We start from the raw sequence: 18,766 nt of genomic DNA on the forward strand, positions 1-18,766 counted from the left end.
GCCATGAAATGAGTTTATCTACAAACATCTGTATACTTCTTGTATCAAAGATCATTTAGAAATTTTTCTGTAAACAATAACTACACTGCTGTTCAGCAAGCTAAAGTATATTGCATGCTGAAAACATGTCTGGAGTCACAAGAAGAGATTCGAACCCAGTCCTAAAGTCATAAGAGACAAAAAATGATGAAATTATCTTCGGACATATCTATGGAAGGATTTTCGTGCATATTTTGTTATCTATGTTAAAGAAATGGACTTCACTCCTAGCAGTCCGTGGTAATTATCTACATATATATATATATACTGTACTTCCTTTTGATCACAGGGGCTATGCACAAATTTCTAACCAAAAAAACCCCATATATTTGTGTTATAAGCAGATTAGGGGTACGTTTATTGTAAATTTATATCATGTCTGTCTATTGTCCTAAGTTCATAATTTCCTTTTAATATAATATACTGCTTTCATGTTGTTTTAACAAATAAGAAAATTAATCTGTAACACAGCTGTATATTTGTAAGCAATTCTTAGTTTTCCACTACCTGTTAAATTTCAGTACCAAACATGAACAAAGGGCCAAAACTCTATCATTGCTAAGCTTAATTCACATGGCAGTATCAGTCACTTGAGTGATTCTTGTGTTTAAATATTGTCAGACATGAAGCAGTAATCATGAATAAAGAAATGTTGGTCATGACTTGATATGACTGATATACTAATTAATTGATAAACGTAAACCGACAGTCTGATGCTGTAATATAATGAATTTGTATCATCTATATGCTTCACAAGTTACACGTACCTACAGATCAGAAAAGTAACAATAACAAAAGAAATATGTTTGTAGAAAGAATGAGTCCTAACAAAACCACTAGGAAGTATGCTACTGATGACTTGCTGAAGGTATTGAAATTATAGTAAGTCACAATGGTCTAATATTGATGATATTATGTTTTTTAACATTGCTTTATGTTCTATTAATAGCTAGAGTCATTTAAGGATTTTCCAGGTTTGGGTGGGGGAGGAAAGCCGGAGTTCCCGGCAAAAAAAAACAACCTGCGGCCAGAACCCAGCAACTGCCCGCATATACATCTAGAACCTTGTGATTTTATGGCAGTTTGATGAAAAATTATTTTAGGTTGCAATAGGAAATGGGATGTTTTGATGTAATACACTTAACTGACATATTATTGTGATACTACAACGTCACATGTGGGGCTCCAACAACAGACCTGACAATAGAACCATTTTAAAAACTATTAAATCAATTCATTTTTGAAATGCAACCATATTTAACAATACATCAAATTTCTGTAAATCATCATAAACACCATTTACCATTATATGAAAAGGAACAAATTTTCAGAAATGTGTAATTTGTTCACAAAAAATGTAAAAGACTTAAGTAAATTATCGATTAATCTTTGAACTTTTCATTTCCAAATTGACTTATCTAATTAACTGAAGTTTTCTAAAAACAGAAAATTTCTCCAAATATCTGTTCACATCTAAACACAATTATCAATGATCATTAACAAATGCAAGAGTGCATATCAAAATGTTTTGTTAAAATCTGAAGCTTCATAGCTGATGCCAAACAGTTGTCATGGGAACAAACCCCACCTGAGCTCATTAAAATTATATGTGTGCATCGAAATAGTTTTAAAAGTCAGAAACATTTTTGAAACCACCATCTTCAAACACATAAGTAAACAAGATTTTCTAAAACTCTTTTTTTTCTTGTAGATTTTGCCAAAATCATCTCAACTTACACATCCAAAATGATCACATTTGGAAAGTTTACCCGGAGACTTTTTCAAACTTACTGATATAATACATTTTTCCTTTAATTTATTCATTATAAAATAACTCATCCTTTGTTTAAGAATTGTAAAATAGACTTGCTAACATTCTTTAAAAAAAAAAAATCAATTAGAATTAAAAATAATAAAACAAAAGATATTCAAACAGATCTTTAAAATTGAAATAAAGGCATCAGAAGGTCCATGATATTATAAATACATTATCAGGTACATATCTTCACTCATAAAAAACTTAACTATAAAAATACAATACATGTAGATATCACAAAAAAGGTGAACAAAGCCTACAAACTCAAAAAAATAAAAATGAAGAAAAAATTATTACATTCAGAAAGTGTCTATACTATTAGCCTAACACTAACAATGAAGGGGACAGTGGAGGGGGACAAGGCCTTTTTTTAGTTCTTTGTAACTTAAGAGATGGCATTGGTGAGGGGGGTGGGTGGGTGGGTAGGCATTTCTTTTAACTCCTAGAGAGTGAGGGAGGGAGGGGCTGGGAGGTGGTGGAGTGGAAGTGGTGGGGTTATTATAGGACAATTGCATTGGTTTATAATCTCAATGAACAGGAATATACATGGATGGGATTATTATCATCTTATCTCTATATTAGCATAGAAATAGAATACCCATTTACCAATCGGTGAGCTATATAAGATAAGGAGTATAACATTTTACGAACAATCTATGACATCATTACCCAAAAAACTAACAAAACATCATCTGATACGCTATGTAGAAACAAAGTTTACTTTAATACATTGTTATTCCTGTAACACACCAATTGTTACTGGTTTCCAACTAGATATAATATCAACTATCTTCATGGAATAAACATTGAACAAAACGTATCAGAGAATTCACCTAGTAAGTGAAATACTGTTTGTATTTACTACAAATTAACAACCACATATCTCTAACATCGTCATAATTTAACTTTGATACAAATACACCCACAATAAATTAATATCAATATGCTGCTGGCAACATTACAGGTTTAAACTCTATTTCATTATGACTTCTATATATAGTAACTGTACTGCACATAACATGTATATCTCATACATAAACATGTAACTGTGATATAAAAATGTACACAGCATACTTACAGCACTGTAAAGTCAATTTAAGGTTAATTGGTTTTGTCTGATAGTTTAAAATCTGAAAGACTTTGAAGCAAAAATAATACGTTTTTTGCAGCAATTTTGGAGCACATCAGTTTTCTTCTCAACAGTGAACTTCTGAAGGTATCTGCATCTCTAAATTTGTTCTATTATATTTTCAATGCAGCATAAGTTAAAACTCCTCGAATTTAATAAGAAATAATAAATGTGTGTCCCATAAAAGATATCACATGCTATGAAATAAAGAGTGATTACAGAATGAAATTCCATTATATTTAAAATATTTACACACACAAAAAAATCTAAGTTACGTGTATCGATATGAATGCTTGATTTTACAGCATAAATGTATGGAGACATGATGTTTATTGTGTACTGTTTAAAAATGTAAACATTGTTTTATGTTCAATACAATATCATGACACAAATTACTACCTTAATCACAGATATCCAGGACATAGTAACATTTTATAAAGAGTCCTAATGTTGACTGCTTTTCTTGATGTTAACATTAGGGAATTCTTTTTTCCACGCTTCTACACAGGGAAAGTCTATTGACATACAGAAGGACACATCAAACATGGTCAATTTTGTACAGTTCTGCAGAACACTGAAACAAACAAAAACATGCCTTTCATGAGAAGAAACAGAATTATTTTTTTTTAATTCACAATACACATAAGGCATGAACTAAAATCTTTTTTTGTAGGATTTTTCAGTATTTCTATAACAGAATTTTCATATTTTTAATGATTCAACCAAGAAATATAATGAGCTTACAAAACATCATGGAGTCCAACAAGTCCTAAACTCAAGTAAAAAAAATCACAAACTACCATTATAATTACAGCAAATATATTTGGAAATTTGGTTTTTTCCAAACTGACTTACATTTTCTGTTATATCAGAACTATGCCTAAAAGGAACTAGTCATCTTTAAGAACTTGATACTGACCCATATACGGCCTCTCGAGAAACCTCCCGTGTCCCCAAGATGTCCAATTGCTGCAGTTCACGGCAGTTGGCGGAGATAGCCATCAGGTCTCGATCACAAACATTCCTGGAGGATGACATGTGAATCAGTATGTATCAGTCATTCAATACTAATCTAATTTAGTATGTAATATTTACAAAAGTTAAAATCTTGCGATTATAAGAATTAAAGTTCCGTATGGCAAATTGTATTTATCCCACCGTAAGCCCCAAGTATGATAAAAAATCCTATAATATCTATTACTATTTAGCAGAATTATCAACTAAAGCTATTTTATTGTGAGTCCTGTAATGAATCAATTTCTTAACTTTCTGTTGGGTTATATGTTTGCCCCCCAACATGGCCTTACTACTGGATAAATACGGCATTTGCCTTCATCTCTATAATCATGTGTAAACAATATTTCCAATCTGATTCAAATACATGCCTTAATTTACCACTCAAATACTTTCCTTTCATTAAGGGGAAATATTGGAGTGGTAAATTAAGACCTGTATGTTAATCAGATTGACGATACTTCCTACTGACAACTACATATATTTCATTTACTCAGAAAAAATATAGCAATATTTTACACATCACTTTTTTGGAATTATTGAATTTAAGGCAATCACTGTGGAATCATTCCATGTTAATGTGAATTACATTGCATATCTATATCTTCTTAAGTATAAAAAAAACAACCCTGGTTTGTTAAATAAATAAAATAATGAGCATCTGAAGAAGGAGCTGAAAAAATGGTTTCTTTTTCTAGTGACACTAAACGTTGTGAAATACATCAATTTCAATTACTGTATAGCTGGTAATTTTTGCGAGTCAAAATTTTCACAATTTTCTTAAATATTCAAGCAAATTACATTTTAATGAATTAAAATTTTGCACTCTGGATGTAAAGAACATCTTATACACACACGTCTCATTATTTCACAGACAAAATTTTTGCGACCACTTTAATATACAGCGAAATTGTGAAAATAAACAGCCCTCAAAAAATAACCACTTATACAGTATGTTGGTAAATCCAATTGTGGGTAAAACAATTGGACTTGTTACCTGTTGGCAGTCAGAAAGAGCTTCTTCAGCTTCGAACAATTCTGGACAAGTTGCACAAGACTAGAGGAACATAAGCGTAGTTCTGGACTGAAAACAAAATGATATTTCACATCCCTCATATCTAAACAAAATAGATAAATATTTCAGTATTAAGTCCATTAAATCATATATGTAATTGATGTAAGTCTTAAATTCCAACTTTCTTAAACCACAAATATTTTGGAGAAATAAAAATTTACCAAGAGACTACTAAATGCTACCTTAATCACAACAATGCATTGTTAAAAGTGTCTGTTTCTAGCTGATAGCTATTTCATTGAACAACAGAAAAAAAAATATAAATATAATCTTTAATTCATTTTAAAACAATTGTAAAGCAAACTTTAAGCTTATATTAATCACTGTTGTTTGCCTGAATGGAGGGGTCTTTCTGTGTGAGGAAACCAGAGTACCTGTGGAAAATCAAGCTGGTCAGAAAGGTGATCTATATACCTTTTCATGTCCCTTTCAGTAATCGAACCCTGGGCGCGTAGGAGAAAGGTGAGTGCCTTACCACTGCATCACCCAACCACCCAAACTAAGCTTTTAATATAGGGGACTAATTGCTATGAATATTCTGTGAAAGAGAAATAGTTTGATACATAATTTCAAATTTAACATCATTAAAAAACTTAATATATTTGCATGACCATTTTTTCTTGAAATTAACTTGCAGAATGTATGAAAACTGACCACCAGCCTATGTCCAGTTCCTGCAGGTCTGGACATCCATCAGCCAGAGCCAGCAGTCCAACTCCAGTAATTGTCCTTGATCGCCAAAGGTCAAGAGAAATCAGTTTCCTTCAAAGGAAAAACACAATCTCAGCATAATTCTGGAGAGATAACTTTAAAGTCAATAAGTGTAGAACATGTATCATAATGACTTGATAGTTCGATGCTCTGGCCTATGGCCTCTAGAATAGTCAGGGTAATTCTGAGAAAGGGTCTCTTCTTGTAAACTGGTGATACATTCATCACTAAACATCATACCAGAGGTCTGTTGCTTGCTATCCATAACCACTGAAGTAACGTGTCTAGTCTAAAGACAGAACCGGACAGTCACTGAGCTTACTGAAAAACACAAACAACCCAGAGGATTGAACCACACACCTCTATCTTCACCTGAGAAACACAAACAACCTAGAGGATTGAACCACACACCTCTATCTTCACCTCAGAAACACAAACAACCCAGGGAATTGAACCACAAACCTTAGATCTTCACCTCAGAAACACAAACAACCCAGGGAATTGAACCACACACCTTAGATCTTCACCTCAGAAACACAAACAACCCAGAGGATTGAACTACACACCTTAGATCTTCACCTGATAAACACAAACAACCTAGAGGATTGAACCACACACCTTAGATCTTCACCCGTAAAACACAAACAACCTAGAGGATTGAACCACACACCTTAGATCTTCACCCGTAAAACACAAACAACCCAGAGGATTGAACTACACACCTTAGATCTTCACCTGTAAAACACAAACAACTTAGAGGATTGAACCACACACCTCAGGTCTTCACCTGTAAAACACAAACAACTTAGAGGATTGAACCACACACTTCAGGTCTTCACCTGTAAAACACAAACAACCTAGAGGATTGAACCAAACACCTCTATCTTCACCTGTAAAACACAAACAACTTAGAGGATTGAACCACACACCTCAGGTCTTCACACAAAACACAAACAACCTAGAGGATTGAACCACACACCTTAGATCTTCACCCGTAAAACACAAACAACCTAGAGGATTGAACCACACACCTTAGATCTTCACCTGTAAAACACAAACAACCTAGAGGATTGAACCACACACCTTAGATCTTCACCTGTAAAACACAAACAACCCAGGGAATTGAACCACACACCTCAGGTCTTCACCTGTAAAACACAAACAACCTAGAGGATTGAACCACACACCTCAGGTCTTCACCTGTAAAACACAAACAACCTAGAGGATTGAACCACACACCTTAGATCTTCACCTGTAAAACACAAACAACCTAGAGGATTGAACCACACACCTTAGATCTTCACCTGTAAAACACAAACAACCTAGAGGATTGAACCACACACCTCAGGTCTTCACCTGAGAAACACAAACAACCTAGAGGATTGAACCACACACCTCTATCTTCACCTGTAAAACACAAACAACTTAGAGGATTGAACCAAACACCTCTATCTTCACCTGTAAAACACAAACAACCTAGAGGATTGAACCACACACCTTAGATCTTCACCTGTAAAACACAAACAACCTAGAGGATTGAACCACACACCTCTATCTTCACCTGAGAAACACAAACAACCTAGAGGATTGAACCACACACCTCTATCTTCACCTGTAAAACACAAACAACCTAGAGGATTGAACCACACACCTTAGATCTTCACCTGTAAAACACAAACAACCTAGAGGATTGAACCACACACCTCAGGTCTTCACCTGAGAAACACAAACAACCTAGAGGATTGAACCACACACCTCTATCTTCACCTGAGAAACACAAACAACCTAGAGGATTGAACCACACACCTTAGATCTTCACCTGAGAAACACAAACAACCTAGAGGATTGAACCACACACCTCTATCTTCACCTGAGAAACACAAACAACCTAGAGGATTGAACCACACACCTCTATCTTCACCTGAGAAACACAAACAACCTAGAGGATTGAACCACACACCTTAGATCTTCACCTGAGAAACATAAACAACCTAGAGGATTGAACCACACACCTCTATCTTCACCTGAGAAACACAAACAACCTAGAGGATTGAACCACACACCTTAGATCTTCACCTGGTTCTTGAAAGGAAGTCCATAATGTCTTAGCCAAACAGAGGCCAGGGTGGCCATCTTAAATTTTGAATCACCCCAAAAAATTAAAACACTTGCCAGGACCTTGTGTAGAACATTTGTATCAAGTTTCCCCTTTTCCCCCTCCTGTTTTCCCTACTTTTGGGGCCACGCTCTTTTTCTTCGTAGACTTGAAGCGGCTTCCCATGGGAATGCTTTATGCCAAGTTTGGTCAAAATCCATCCACTGGTTCTTGAGAAGTAGTCATTTAATGAAGGTATTTACATATGGCCCTTTTTACACCCCTTACACCCGCAAACTCTGTAGACCTTGCCATAAGGACCCTAAATATCAAATATGAATTTAATCTGACAGTTGGTTCATGAGAAGAAGATTTTTAAAGATTTACCTAATTTTACCCCCTTTTTCCCCCTCCTGCGGCCCCTATTGAAGCCATGCCTTTTTTCTTCGCAAACTTGCAGCGGCTTCCCATGGGAATGCTTTGTGCCAAGTTTAGTCAAAATCCATTCAGAGATTCTTGAGAAGAAGTCGAATATGTGAAAAGTTAACGATGCACAACAGCGCACTACGCGCGACGGCAGACAAATCAAGATGGCTCAGGCGACTTAAAAATCCAGGAGAGCCTTTTGGTGGTCATTTTGTTTTCAAAATGAGTCAAAAATTAAACAAAGAACAGGTAGAAAAACCCAGAACCTACATAAGAAATTTCAGAGGAATTTGTCATGTCCTCATGAAACTAGCAATAACTAACTGTAAAACTTGTCAAAATCCAACATGGTCGACTGTTGGACATTCTGTCTTTTTTTTTTCAATTTGTCCTAAAATTTATCATGCTGAAAAAAAGACTAAGGTAAGTTCATAAAGAAAGAGTGATAATCTATTGTAACTGTCATAATTATTCCAATCAGGAACATAGCTAATTATGAACAACCAGGGATTAAAGAGTTTACACATGAAATAGAGAAAGGTGCATGACAGCTGACATGGCTACCCGCAATATAGATGGGGCAAAATTAGTCCTCTATATCCAAACATTATATTCATGATCAAACACACTTACTTGCAGTTTTTTCCCAGAGCTCTACACACTTCATCAAAGTCATTTATAGTTGTACATGACCCAATATTTAAAACTTCCAGGTTTCCAAGATGTCTACAATGAGAAAAAAATTCAATATATCATTTTTTTCTTTTTTTTTTTCAGCAAAAATCTCTTTAATTTTCACCAGACACTGCTATAAGCAAGAGGCCCGATGGGCCTGCAGCACACAAGTGGTACCCAAATATCATGCCTCTAGGCCTTTAAGTTCCTGAAGAGAAGTTGTTTAGATGTTTTAACAAATCTGACCCCTGTGATCTTCAACAAAAGTCTTTTCTTTTCCCAAACTTTGTTGGGCTTTATTCTAAAAACATTCCACCCAAATATCAAAACATTTGGGCCATTGGTTATTGAGAAGAATTTGTATAAAGGAAAAAGTTCATGCCAGACAAGAGACCCCCCAGGTAAGCTAATAATATACTCAGTATATATACAGAATTCCTTAACCTTATACTTACATTGAGATTAAATAAAAACTAAAAGACGCAAAAACTTTCCTTTTCTTCAGTATATGAACATATATCTATCATTATTTCTTTAGATTTTGAAAAAAAAAAAAAAAATAAATAAAGTTACAACATACTTTCTCCCCTTTTCATATTTCAATACCATAAACAAGTAAAATTTTTCAGCAATTCAATCTTGATTGCTTTGCCTTGTTTTCTATAGGGCGGGAAAATCCTTATACTGAAGTTTGTTGTTGAAACTGAAATAATGTATTATGAATCTAACACAGCAAATATTTAATACCAGTATTGCCAGTGGAAGAAAAATCTAAGGTGAATATGTTTCTCTGTTGCCAGCATTAAAAGGTTTTATCCTGCAACTGGTGCTGCCATTGTCTGAATACACCTGCCACAATTAGTTTCGCTGCATTCAGCAGTGACAGAAAACAGCTGTATTCTAGCATGCTAATAATTTAACAGAATTACTTGCTGAAATTACTGAAAAATTATATTTAACAATAAAAATAATTGTTGAAACAGGCAATTCCATATGTTGTAAGGAACAAGGCGATTTAAGAAAATTCATAAAATCGCAGTCATATTTGTTAAAATTTGCAGAGCAGATGGCATCAGGCAAATTTCAGCACAACATCAACATCAAGCAAACAAAGACTGAACAACAAAACTCGAAGTTTTGATTGATTTTCAATGAATGTTGCAGGACAAATATAATACATGGTCAGTGTTTTAAGATATAAACTGCATTTTGGTGAGGTTGAAGAAAAACAAAACTAGCCAGCCTCTGGGGAGCTACTTTTGTCTTTCTTTTCTGAGTATTCTCCATTTTAAACACTGTACAGGTTCAGTGTGCCAAATATACCCAAATTATTAGTTAAACTTACACATATCATCATCGTTTACAAAAATTGCATTTTATTCAAGCCAGTAAAAAAAAATTCTTGAAAGTCAAGAATGGCAAAAATTATATAAGATCTCACTTAAATCAAGGATATGGGCTCATAACAGGAGGATTGACATGTTTGCAATCTACTGAAACAGTGATAGATATGGATGGGTTTTTGTCAGAAAGCAACAGAGATAAGTAGGCTGATTATCACACAAATATAATAGATATGTACATACCATTAAAAAGAGTTAATATGCATTTCAGATGTTGTGGATAGAACAGATATAACTGTGGAATCAACTCCAATGTATTTACTATCAGCTGTGAATACCTACTTAATGAGAGCAGTGAGACTGTGGACATCCACCAGAGTTCTGTACAAACTGAGTCGTGTGATGCTTGGCAGTTTCTGTAGATGCAATATTCCTGTACTGTCTATTTTGAAACAACTTTGTATGTCCAAATCTACAAATATATTTAAAACCAACATCATATATTACCTATTCATGTATGTATTAAGTGCATCCGATGCTTGCAGGGTTAATCACCCCTTGAACAGATCAGGGTCATTCTGAGTCGGAGTGTTAGTGTAGAAGCTGATAACTGACAAACTGAAAAACTTGCTGGAGACAAGTCACATCTTATTCAAAACAGCAAACATAGAATGCCTTGCCTTAAATCAGGACAGCAAGTGACCTCAGCTTCCTGAGAAACACAAAACCACCTGCTAGGCTATTTATACGAAGTTCCCTCTATCCACTAGATCATTTCTTCAGAAATCAGTTCGTTCACATACTAAGTTGAATCATATAATGTGGAACACTCTAATCAGGTGTGAAAATTGTACATGATTAACTGACTGGGCAGTTCAATGGGGTTTTTCTTAACATTAATAATTACATATAAATTAATCATTTCATGTTACAGATGTCCTGTAAATCATACACAACATATCTCGGTGTGGTTCAAATTTTAAAGTTCTTTAAAAATAAGGGAAAAAAATTAACGAGCAGTTGATTTTGTGGATAAATAATTTTCAAGAAATCCACTAATACTAAAATAAATCCCATCAGAAAATTAAGAATTTTATGGTAACCTGAAATAAAGCAAATCAAATTCCTTCTGAAGATTTTCATTATAATACAAAATCCTCCATATATACTCACCCTTTAGTTTTGGACAGAAGCTGGCTATAGACTTCATCACATCTGAGTTCACAAAGGAACAGTTGGCTAAGTAAAGGGTAGATAACTCCTTCCCACAACTTTGTAGAAAACTGCATGAACAATAAAATCATGATATCAAACATTTCAATGTTAATGTTGATAGAAGATTGATTCATGCTCAAAGTCCTTAATGCCTCAATAAACTGCCTTTTCTATGCCCCCGCCATTTATAGCGTTGCCCATGTCCGTCCGTCCCGTCCCGTCGCGTCCCAAATCAGTATATACCACCTAACAACTTCATTCGGAAGGCAATTTTCATGAAACTTCATACAAATATAAAGTATGGAAAGACCTCATGCAGTGTTGAATTTCTCGGCATTCTAAAAAAAGATGGCCACCAGGGGGAGATAACTCAAAAACGAGGAACATCATCTTATTTCTACATAATTTGGTACTTGTGGGTTTTAAGGCATAAGGAACTAATATACTCCCTCATTTTTTCCAGAGAACAAAATTCCAAATTCATGTGCGTTAAATCAACTTGTCAATTTCAGTATGAAACTTCAGTTGTACATAGTTGCATACAAATTAACAAAATCATCTCTTTCGGACCTTATTTCACATGGGGGAGGGGGGGGGGCATTCATGTCTTCCAGACATTTTCTAGTTTTAATATATCTTTTTCATCTTTCAACTATAACACATGGGCAGTCAGCACTTACTTATATAAATACAATTAAAATTTATTCATAAATGATTTTTATAACACGATGGTAGTTAGAGAAACCTTATATTTCCAAGACTGCTGTGGATACAGTACTGCACTTTTGTAAATGTATACCTTAGGAGAGATGTTGGTGATGACTTGGACACACAGTGTGTTCATTTGTTAATGTATGCCTTACTTTAACTTTTAGCATTGACTCGCCCGTCAGACTCGCCCGTCAATAGCATTGACTCGCGTGTCAATAACATTTACTCACGTGTCGAAGATTGCTGTGGACACAGTGCTGTTGCGACCGCCACACCAGGACAGGTTGAGGTGGTGAAGATGCCCACATTTAGACTGGAAATTCTCCAACACACTACTGTCAACCTGGTTGAAAGACACTGTACAGTTATGGCCTGGTGAGGAGGTTTATTAACCATATTAATACAAAAAAACAAAAAAATCATTTGAGGACAAAGTGCCAAGTTCATTGCAGTATTTTGTTTGTCATTGAGAAATCTATCTGTTCTGATATTGCTGCATTTTAAAAACACTCAATTAACATGGGCTTTCTATACCAGATCTTTTTATAGCTCATAAACATGACATTTCATAGGCGGCAGAGACACGACATCATTAAAGTCAATTATAAAGATAGCATGAAAAATACCATTTTATAATCAAATATGTTTAATATCACCTGATATTAGTTTTTATATTCAACGTTGCTTATTTGTTTCTTATATTCATTGATATGTCAGGCTTAAGCCTAACTGGGTACTAGAAAGTAAATCATTGAAGGCTGCCGCAGACATGGTGATCTGTACCTTATACCAATAAGGTTGAAGGTTGAGTTCTGTGTACTGCAGTGAGTCTGAACATTGTTTCTGTAGTAACCTGTAAATGGCATAAAATACACAATGTTATACCTTTATATCAGCTGTACATAATGATAGAATATTAACATAAACCACAAAATGGCACAGTGAATAGCTCACATGACCTTTACTGATTTATATAAAAAAGAACAAATTATCAAATTTAAGGAATAAAGTTTTACAAGATTTATTGCTATTTTTCATAATTTCTGTATTTGATTCCCACAGATCCTTAGCCCGAAATGTGTCACTGTGTTTAATTAAAGTTGAGCCTCCAGGAATTGGCCAGGAATTCTTTACACCAAATTTCAAAAATCAACATGATCATAGTGGTGACGCCTTTTTAGCAATTTTGCCTGATTCTCCATTATGATCTTCAATGATGACCCAATAAATGTAGTACTTTGTCTGTACAAAGTTTAACCACCTTGCATCATAATCCTTCCTTATCAGGTATTTTCCCGTTATCCCAACAGTATCCCAATGCTTCTTGAGATGGACAGTCCATAGGTCTTACATATATTACATAATTGGTTCACAAATCTGTCCTTGAAGTTGGAAATGTTATCATTTTGAAAGTATACACCCATTTCCCTGTAATTCTTTCCTCTTGTGTTTCATATAACTAATTTTACAATACACCTGACCCACAGAAATAACATACTATTTTTCATTAAGCTGATAAAATGAATAATATTTCAAGCAAGGAAACTAAAAGCTTACCTGCATGTGCAGCATGCATTGAATAACGAAGACAGCTCCAAGTAACTCAGTATCAGCCGTATCACTTCCTCCTGTAAAATCAAAACTATATTTATTGTCAATAAGCCCATGCCTTGTATCAAGTCCGACACATTTAATGTAATTTTACCTGGAATTCCACAATGATATCAATTCATTTGAAGCACTACAATGAACCTATAGAGCTGAACTATGTCTAACTCACCGGCAGCAAATCAAAGAAACCATTGTCTTCAACAATTATATCGTCCTGTGTTGTTTCTACTGTCTCAAGGGGAGGCAACTCCTCCAGCCTTTCCCCATCTGTCTGTTCTTCCTCTTCATCCAATTTAGGCTCCAGAACAGGAACCGTTCCTTCTTTATTCTCCCATATTGGTGAGATTCCATCTGGTAGCTCTCCCTGTGAGCCAGCCTCAACACTCAGCTGATTCATACGGGAGGTAATCATATAGACGTAGTTGTCTGGTTCCGAGTAATTCTGTGGAGAAAGCTAATGATAAAACATTAATTATTCATAACAAATAATGCTGAAAAATGAACTCTAGTGGGACTGTGACATCAGTGTCATGGCATGATTTAAAATCATATAAATTGATTATTTCAAAAGTTAGATCAAGACTGTAGACAGATATCTACCAAGTACAAAGACACATACAAGTTGGCAGCAACAACATAGAGGTTTTTGCTGAAACTGACGATTAAAACAAAAAGAAGTTTATTGGCCTGTAATGCTAACCTGCTATTTATCTCATTTCTTAAGAGTTTTAAAGAGAGTCAAGCTCACATCTATCATATATTAAGGAATACTGCCAGAAATTGGGACATGGGATTTCAACAACATGAGAAATGCTTGTAGTTGTCATCACTGAAAAATGTTTCAGTATTTTCTTTTTTTTTTGTAAGATAAATTTACCAGCATTTAAAACAAATATGAAGATGAAATTTTAACCTGTATTGCCAATAATTGGAAAGAGAGTAATAGACCTTATACACAATGAACATGATATTATATTATTGTTATAATTTGGTTCTTTGAAAATGGTACGTCGTTCAGAAATTCCCTTAGATATCAAATTCATGCAAAATGCTGCCTCTTTTTCTTTTTTAGTGCTTTGACATTTTCAAAACAAAACTGGAAGAGGTTTTCTAGTTGACTCAATTTTACATGCTAAGGTCACTGCTGTAACATCACAACATAGCTAAAACTGTTGTCAACTTCAATGTGTGGAGTTCCACAAAGTTTTCCTACAAAGCTGTAGGAGGAGTGGTTTAGACAAAAGTCTGTCAACAGACAGAACGACAACCAGTGTACGCACTATGAGTTTGTTGCAGGGGTGATGGTATCAAAAGAGAATTATACTGTCACAAAAGACTTAAATCCAAAATGATGTGTTTTACATGATGCTACATCATCTCTAATGTTTTAATCACATTTCATCACTCTAGATTTTTTCAACTGTAGCACCCAGAAAACTTTTGAAATATATATACCTCTTCAGGAGGAGAGAAAATAAACCTACTTTATATTCATCCATCTGTTGTAAGTACAGGTGCTCAATGTCTGGGAATGGCTGCAGAGATCCATACATCACGACGCAATCCAGTTCAGTGTAGTAGCGGCACTTCACAGAGCACATCTCCAGTCTTATCAACCTGAAATCAACCATATTTAATATATACATTATCAAATACTACTAAACAGTGGGGCCTGCGAGAGCTCAGTAACTCAGTGTATTGGCCTACAAATCTTCATGTAAATATCCAAGGTGCGATTTAACACTCCCTTTTCATGGAAGTTTATGTTTTTTGGGAAGCGGACAAACAGATAGATCTGTGCTGTCAAGGTTCATCAACTGATTATTTCCCCTTGAAAGTCTTACCCTCTATAATGCACTCTTGATCTGCCTAATGATAATGCTAATTGAGATAAAAATTTCTCTTTCCAAACTGATGTGGTGATTTCAAAAGATTACATACTACAAGCCCTGGTTGTCATTACCTTGTACATCCACACATTTCCTTTTTACAAAAACATTTTGTATGCTTCATTGATTACAAGCATGACAACACATTTACTTTGGTTCTTGGGACCAGTTGATCTACCTAGGTAATTTAAATCTTAAAAATTCATCAAATATTTACCAAGGAACTATTTTTAATCAACTCTGTCCAGTGTTTGTTGTACTTACTTTGTTTTGAAGAATGGGTTGGTCAAAGGAGGAGAAAATATCCTAGATTTGGGAGGACACTCCTCTGGTTCTCCTTGCCATAATGTCTGCCACCTGTAAATGAAAAAGTGTATGTATTTACCAAGAACTGGAGGATGAATTTGCTTACAATACAAATAAATGTAGTTAGTGATCATCTCACAGTTATAAATCTATCTAAACACACCTCAAAACTGATATGTGTTCTACTGTAATTCAATTTACATATCATACTCTTATAATAGTACATGATATTAATTATACAATTATATACACTTTAACATGTTGTCCAAGCAAAGACAGCAAAGCTGTTGTTTCTTTTATAATTCACCAACAAAAAGTTGATAAAATTTCTTCAGCAAGTAATAAAAATATATCTAATTGTGTGGGAGAACAAGAGTAAACACATTTTCTGTGAAAAGAAAAATCTTAATCTTGCTCTACAAAGTGAGAAAATGATGATTGATAATTCAGTTTAATGAAAATAAGAGAATGTTTCTATCACTGTTCAGTACAAACCATGATGTCCTACTCCTGTAACAATTCAATCAGTTCAATGATATGCATTTATAGTTAAAAAGTTATATAAATTCATGAATGGTTCAAAAGACAAAACAAAGGACCACAGAAGTAATTTCATTCACTTTTTAACAATTGCAAGGAAAGAAACATTGTCTGAAGGTGTATATAATTTCATACAAATGTATCCCTGTCTGACAGGTTTTGTCAATATCCATGTCAGACAGGTTTTATTAGATATCAACTATACTGTGACTACCTAGCTTTGCCAGAGTCCACATCAGACCCACTGGAGCTATCACAGGCCAATATCTTCACAACAGCTCCAGGATTGTAGGTCTCCCAAATCTCTATCTTACAAGGATACACTTCTATTTCAAACGATATCTCTGAAAATTGAAAGTGAAATGGTTGATGACAATCTTACTCACTGTAAATAAGTGCCTTTTTATATAGAATAAATAAGTAGAGGAGTTTTGGATACCTCTGATAAAACTGTAATTAAGCCACCCATCTATCTCCATGCCTATAACCAGTACAAGCCTGAATAGTACCCAGATATCAGGAATCCCCAAGTTACTATATCCATAGTAAAAATGATTTTAAAAATAAACAGATTTCCTGACTGACCTAATATTGTTACATATTTTTAGTGGCACATTGCCAGAAACATATGTTTTGTTCATTTCCTGAAGTCTCATTGGGCAATGATTCTAAAAAAAGATTTATGGCTCCTGTAATTCACCTTTCCCAACCAAATATATATACCCTTAATTCTGTTAACTTCTATCTACCAGCTAAGTGTTGCTAATTTGTACACGTTTGTATATTAATGGTATTGCTTAATTAGAACAAATTTTCAGTGAATCTTAATTCCCACATACATTTACCTCATTCAATAAATTTCACAACCAAACACTGATGGACTGATATATTGTGTAAGATTTGATGGGTCCAGAACTGTTCAGAAATGCTTTTTTCGATACAGGGTCTACCTGGAATGGTTACAAGCTATATTCACCAATAAAATCTTCGCTACAGAAGTCTGCTGGTCTTTTGTTGAATTTCTTTCTGGATGATGGGACATCGTTCCACCAAGGTCCATAGGTTCTCTAAATCAAAATATAAATAGAATATATACTCTCATTATGTATTTTTAAAAACACTCAAAAAACTACTTTTATTGGAAGATCATGTTTATACCAGCATATATGGCTCTTCATTGCTAGAGATAACCAAATGAAGCTCTGAAATACTTAAGCAAAGACTGAACAGAGTTGTATAATTACCTCCCTTTAATGTATGCAAGTGAATTTTATTTGATGACCTAAAACCAGTCAAAAAACATAGTTTTGGTTAATTACATACCGATGAATAAATTCAAACATAATAGTTGCTGGTTTAAACTTCATGAATCTCTAGTCCAGATATTGGAAGTATTTATATCTGTTTCCTAGTCTGACACTCAACCACTCAAGCTAAATAGAAGCTCTCTTTAGCTGGGCAGTATATTTTTGCGGCTATTATTACCAGGGTCACATAAACATGAATTATAACACAATAACAAAGTTACACCACTCTATATACGATTCTGAAAGTATATGTATATATTGAAATAGTTCGCTTCATTTTTTACATGTTTTATTGTGTATTATTAAAACCATTTCAATGACATGACTATATAGCGACTGTGAAGTGTCGGTCTGAACTTACAAATACACATGCTTGTGTAAAATCCCCATACGTGGGGTAGATGTTGCTCCGTCCAGCTAGATTACAAGCGGTGTAGGATATGCTCGTCTCACTGCCATACTGAGAACTGAAATCTGTGACTTCTTTAGAAAACTGTGACACTAGCGATGGCTTCTGTTGACATTCCCTATTTCCGCTGTTAGGCAAAGCACTGTATGGAGTAATAGATTCAGGTGTCATCACTCTGCTTGTCCTATCTTTACGCCTTCCGAAACATGACAACAGTTTCTTCGACATCAATGACTAGGCGATTTTTAACTTTCTCGCCTAGTGGGGCATATGCTAATCGTAACTGACTTGAAAACCCCTGCAAAACGAAAACTCCGACAATTTTCTCCGCAACAAATCTTTCGGAACACCTTGTGAAATCTAGAGATCTCAGAGAAACTCGAAAAAAAATGAACATAAAATAATTCTCGCAGCTCAAACCAATAATATGTTGTTAATGGGGACTAAAATGTATT

At 34.6% G+C, this 18,766-nt stretch overlaps 1 protein-coding gene across 2 annotated transcripts; it reads right to left on the reverse strand.

Moving 5' to 3' along the window:
- Positions 1-1,904: 1,904 nt before the first annotated feature.
- LOC132553620 (F-box/LRR-repeat protein 4-like) lies at positions 1,905-18,626 on the reverse strand. 2 transcript variants are annotated; one of them, XM_060217878.1, is made up of 16 exons: positions 18,264-18,626; positions 17,572-17,662; positions 16,810-16,939; positions 16,014-16,106; positions 15,345-15,477; positions 14,030-14,302; positions 13,807-13,877; positions 13,033-13,102; positions 12,480-12,592; positions 11,497-11,606; positions 10,666-10,795; positions 8,939-9,031; positions 5,728-5,835; positions 4,996-5,082; positions 3,904-4,008; positions 1,905-3,558 (listed from the first exon to the last, which is right to left on the reverse strand). In XM_060217878.1, the coding sequence occupies exons 1-16, from the start codon at positions 18,537-18,539 to the stop codon at positions 3,429-3,431; spliced, it is 2,013 nt and encodes a 670-aa protein (XP_060073861.1). In that variant the 5' UTR covers positions 18,540-18,626; the 3' UTR covers positions 1,905-3,428. The 2 variants fall into 2 exon arrangements, with proteins under 2 accessions (XP_060073861.1, XP_060073860.1); XM_060217877.1 differs by having other exon boundaries at positions 1,906-3,558; positions 14,030-14,314.
- Positions 18,627-18,766: the final 140 nt, after the last annotated feature.

The sequence above is a fragment of the Ylistrum balloti genome, unplaced genomic scaffold (genome assembly GCF_031769215.1).
Source record: "Ylistrum balloti isolate Yb309-2 unplaced genomic scaffold, AGI_CSIRO_Ybal_v1 Utg370342, whole genome shotgun sequence".
NCBI lineage: Eukaryota > Metazoa > Mollusca > Bivalvia > Pectinida > Pectinidae > Ylistrum > Ylistrum balloti.